The sequence below is a fragment of the Arachis ipaensis genome, chromosome B5, assembly GCF_059453495.1.
Source record: "Arachis ipaensis isolate K30076 ecotype BB chromosome B5, ASM5945349v1, whole genome shotgun sequence".
In the NCBI taxonomy this organism is placed as follows: Eukaryota; Viridiplantae; Streptophyta; class Magnoliopsida; order Fabales; family Fabaceae; genus Arachis; species Arachis ipaensis.
The window spans coordinates 92,515,335-92,520,811 of NC_142440.1; the positions used below are offsets into that span (position 1 = coordinate 92,515,335).

Here is a 5,477-nt window from a genome sequence, read left to right on the forward strand (position 1 = left end):
TGCTACACTTAAGCTCAGCCCAAACACACACCAAGTGGGCCCTGGAAGTGGATTTATGCATCAATTACTTACTCATGTAAACCCTAGTAGCTAGTTTATTATAAATAGGACCTATTACTATTGTATTAGGCATCTTTGGATTACCTTATGATCCTTTGATCACGTTTTAGGGGGTTGGCCATCTCGGCCATGCCTGGACCTTCACTTATGTATTTTCAACGGTAGAGTTTCTACACTCCATAGATTAAGGTGTGGAGCTCTGCTGTTCTTCAAAGATTAATGCAAGTACTACTGTTTTCTATTCAATTCATCTTATTTCACTTCTAAGATATCCATTCGCACCCAAGAACGTGATGAAGGTGATGATTATGTGTGACGCTCATCACCATCTCCCTTATGAACGCGTGCCTGACAAACACTTCTGTTCTACATGAAATAAGCTAGAATGAATATCTCTTAGATCTCTTAACCGGAATCTTCGTGGCGTAAGCTAGAATGATGGCGGCATTCAAGAGAATCCGGGAAGTCTAAACCTTGTCTGTGGTATTCCGAGTAGGATTCAATGATTGAATGACTGTGACGAGCTTCAAACTCGCGAGTGCTGGGCGTTAGTGACAGACGCAAAAGGAAGGTGAATCCTATTCCAGCATGATCGAGAACCGACAGATGAATAGCCGTGCCGTGACAGGGTGCGTGAGCATATTATTCACTGAGAGGAGGGGATGTAGCCACTGACAACGGTGATGCCCTTGCATACAGCCAGCCATGGAAAGGAGTAAGACTGATTGGATGAAGATAGCAGGAAAGCAGAGGTTCAGAGGAACGAAAAGCATCTCCATTCCCTTATCTGAAATTCTCACTAATGAATTACATAAGTACCTCTATCCCTATTTTACTATATAATATTCGAAAACACCATTATCACTTTATATCTGCCTGACTGAGATTTACAAGGTGACCATAGCTTGCTTCATACCAACAATCTCCGTGGGATTCGACCCTTACTCACGTAAGGTATTACTTGGACGACCCAGTGCACTTGCTGGTTAGTTGTATCGAAGTTGTGACAATTATGAAATAAGATCAGAGCACCAAGCTTTGGAGCCATTACCAAGATTTGTTCGAGCCTGGAGATCACAATTTCGTGCACCAGCCTCTCTCAACCCAATTCCACCAAGAGCAATGGCCCAATTGAAGGCTTGAAGACCATTTGAAGAAAGTGTATAAATAGATTTGAATTTAAGTTTTAAGGGAGCTTCCTTTTTAGTTTGGCAGAATAGCTTTCTTTTCGGTTTTGCTTGGAGCTCACTTTTATTTTTCTTAGCATTGTTGTTTTAATTCAAGAGAATTTGGAAGGAGAATTGATCTCTCTTCTTCCTTGTTCTTGCCCAGCACTCTTTACTTTTCTTGTCTTTGATTTTGGGTGGAGAGTTGAAGAAATTATGTTTCAATCTCACCTTGGGATCTTGTTTAATTTTCTGATTAATTGAATTTCAGTTTCGGTTACTTTCTTCTTCATCTACTTTCTTTGCAATCTACATTTCCTTTGCAATTGTTCTTGTTGGATCTAGGAAGGCATTGAGATCTAGACTTGGTTTTCTAGTCTCTTGGGTCCTGAGATCCGGATTTCCCATTTCCTATTCCCTGTTTACTGTTTTCATGCTTATTTACATTTCTGTTTTAAGATCCGGTTTGATTCAAGACATCCTTTACTTCTCTGTTTGTTGAAATTTACTTTTCCTTGTTTAATTCCTGCAAATCCAACTCCCAATTCCCTTTACAATTCAAGCCATTTACGTTTCTTGCACTTTAAGATTCTGCAATTTACATTTCTTGCATTCTAAGTTTCTGCCATTTAATTTCTTGCTCTTTAAGATTCAGCACTTTAAATTCTAGTTCTCTTTAATTTCATGCAATTCATCCATTTCTTTTACTTTCTATGCAATTTAAATTCTGCAAATCACAAATCTCTCAACCAATTCTTGATTCGCTTGACTAAATCAACCACTAAACTAAAATTGCTCAATCCTTCAATCCCTGTGGGATCGACCTCACTCCCGTGAGTTATTATTACTTGATGCGACCCGGTGCACTTGCCGGTTAGATTTGGGTGTTTTGGAGAAATTCGTTTCTCTACGAAAATATCCCATCAAGTTTTTGGCGCCGTTGCCAGGGATTGATTAGATTGATAATGATTAAGTGAGGTGGTAATCTAGATCAAGCACTTTTTCTTTTCTGTCCTTTAATTTACAATTAACCCACTAACTGTTTGAATATTTGCTTAAGCTAACTAAAACTTCATTCTAGCAATAGATTGAAGTGCCACTGGTTTGTGTGTTTCTTATGTTCTGCTTGTATGTCAGGTACAAGAAGAAATACACCCATCTTTCATGAACAAGACGAAAGAACTCTTAGAAGGTTAAGAAGAGCTGAAAGAGGGAAAAATATTGTTGGAAAAGAGGAATTAGAAGAAGAATTCCAAGATATGGAGGAACATTCAACCAATCCACCAGGTGGAGCAGACAACAACAAATACAATCCACCCCAGAGGAGAGTTTTAGCTTCCTATACTTTTGCAAATCCTAGACATTGTGGAAGTAGCATCTTAACTCCAAATGTCAATGCAAATAATTTTGAACTAAAGCCACAACTCATCACTTTAGTTCAAAACAATTGCTCTTTTGGTGGAGGACCACTTGAAGATCCGAACCAACACCTATCCACCTTCTTGAGAATTTGTAACACTGTTAAAACTAATGGTGTGCCTCCTGACAGCTACAAGCTATTGCTATTCCCATTTTCTCTCAGAGACAAGGCCACTCAATGGTTGGAATCCTTTCCAAGAGACAGCATCAACAATTGGGATGATCTGGTAACCAAGTTCCTTGCCAAATTTTACCCACCTCAAAGGATCATAAGGTTGAAGACTGAGGTACAAACATTTACACAAATGGAGGCTGAACCCATCCATGAGGCATGGGAGAGATACAAGGCTCTAATCAGGAAATGTCCTCCTGAAATGTTCACTGAGTGGGATAAGCTGCAGAATTTCTATGAGGGCTTAACATTGAAATCTCAAGAAGCTTTGGATCATTCAGCTGGAGGTTCCTTGCAACTCATGAAAACTGCAGAGGAAGCTCAAAATCTCATTGATATGGTGGCTAACAACCAATATTTCTTTGCTCATCAAAGAAACCGCCAACCATCACAAAGAAGAGGAGTAATGGAGCTAGAAGGAGTGGACTCAATCTTGGCTCAAAACAAGATGATGCAGCAGCAAATTCAACAACAATTTGAGCAAATGGCCAAGAGGATTGATAGTCTCCAAGTTGTAGTAGTTAACACTAGCCAACCATCAACCACATGGGGACAGAATGAAGAAACTCAAGAAGAACAACAACAAGAGCAAGTACAGTATATGCACAACCAAGGACCAAATGAAGTGTATGGTGATACATATAATCCATCCTGGAAGAACCACCCAAACCTCAGATGGGGAGATAATCATACCCAAAACCAACAACCATGGCAGAGGAACTCAAACCAAAACAACCCAAGAAGCAACCAAAACCACAACCAGCAGCAGACTAACCAAAACCCCTACAGAAAACCTCAAAACAACTACCCCAACCCCAACCAGTACCAATCTAATAACCAACCCACCAACCAAAATGCCTACCATCCACCACCCACATCTCATAACCCACCTCAAGTGTCACCTGAAGCCCAAAGAATCACTAACTTGGAGGCCGTGATAGACAAAATATTGGAATACCAGGAAATGACAACCAAGAATCATGAAGCCTCCCTGAAGAGTCTAGAGAGGCAGATGGGGCAAATCTCCAAACAGATTTCTGTTGAGAGACCTTCAAGCTCACTGCCGAGTGACACAATCCCAAATCCTAAGGAAGAATGCAAGGCGATACAATTAAGGAGTGGGAGAACATTGATGAGCAATAATGACACTATAAAGAAGCAAGCAGAGAGCAGCAAAAGTGCAATAGAAGATGAAGAGCAAACAAAGGCAGATGAAGCCAAGGATCAAGTTGTGATGCCAAGCAAGAGAATTGAGAAACTCAAAGAGAAAGACAACCAGCCACACGATTCAACAGAAGTGACTCAGGGACAGCAGCAAATAGGAAAGAGCATCACACCTCCACTGCCATATCCCCAGAGGTTCAACAAAGAAACCAGGGACCAGCATTTTCACAAGTTCCTTGAAACTTTCAAAAAGCTGGAAATCAATATTCCTTTTGCTGAAGCACTTGAGCAAATGCCTCTGTATGCCAAATTTTTGAAGGAGCTTATCAACAAGAAAAGAAGTTGGGATGAGAAGGAAACCATACTGCTCACTGAGGAATGCAGGGCTTTGATTCAAAAAGGGTTTCCCCCTAAGCTTGAAGATCCAGGGAGCTTTTTGCTACCTTGCACCATTGGGGAATTAACCATCACTAAAGCAATGTGCGATCTAGGAGCAAGTATCAACTTAATACCATCCTCCTTGGTAAAAAAGCTGCATATAGAGGAAGTTAAACCAGTACAGATATCTCTAGAGCTAGTAGATAAGTCAACAGTATACCCCAGGGGTATGATTGAAAACCTTCTGGTCAAGGTGGACAATTTCATATACCCTGCAGATTTTGTGGTTCTAGATTCAGAAGGGGATGATGGTGACTCTATTATTCTGGGAAAGCCATTCTTGGCCACTGCTAGAGCTATTATAGACATAGAGGAAGGAGAATTAACTTTTAGAATGCATGATAAGAGTGTCACTCTGAAGGTGTTACCAGAAGCACAGTTTGGTAATGAGAAGAAAAACTATATGGAACTTGACAAGGAAGAATCACAGTTAAAGGAAGAAAGCAACAAGGCGATTCACAACAACATCCCAAGGCAAAAGGTTGTGCAAACTGATGAAGAAGTCCAAGAGAATATTGGAGTATTAGCCACTGAAAGGATGAAAGATCCCCAAGGTAAGCCTACGGCCAGAAAAGAAAGGTCAACGAAAGAAAGGATAAAACACAGAAACAAAACAAAAAGGGGTTGGAAGAACAGGAAGATTCCAACAAAGGGGCTTTCCAAAGGTGATAAAGTGCAATTGATTTATCAACAACTAGGATCAAGCCAACAGACTGATGATTACTACATTGTCAGCAAGATACTCTCATTAGAACATGCTGAAATTAAGCACCAGAGAACAAAGAGGAGAATCACAGTCAGGGGAGACAAGTTGAGGCACTACAATCATCAACCACCATAAAAGGAAAGCCCCAATATCAAGCTAATGACAATAAAGAAGCGCTTGTTGGGAGGCAACCCAACCTGAGGTAATTTTCCTTTTATAGCTATTTCAATAAAAAGGTTAAATGATTGGTATGTATTGCAAGGAGCTAAGTTTGGTGTTTCACACCAAAACAATTTAAGGGAGAATCAAGGATTCTAAGTTTGGTGTTCCACCAAAATCTCATTTAAAAGCA

The 5,477-nt window shown here is 40.2% G+C and overlaps 1 protein-coding gene across 1 annotated transcript; it reads left to right on the plus strand.

Annotated features, from left to right (window-relative positions):
• Positions 1 to 2,950: 2,950 nt before the first annotated feature.
• Positions 2,951 to 5,260, plus strand: LOC148564977 (uncharacterized). The gene has a single exon (XM_088486052.1). The coding sequence runs from the start codon at positions 2,951 to 2,953 to the stop codon at positions 5,258 to 5,260; it is 2,310 nt and encodes a 769-aa protein (XP_088342178.1).
• The last annotated feature ends 217 nt before the right edge of the window (positions 5,261 to 5,477 follow it).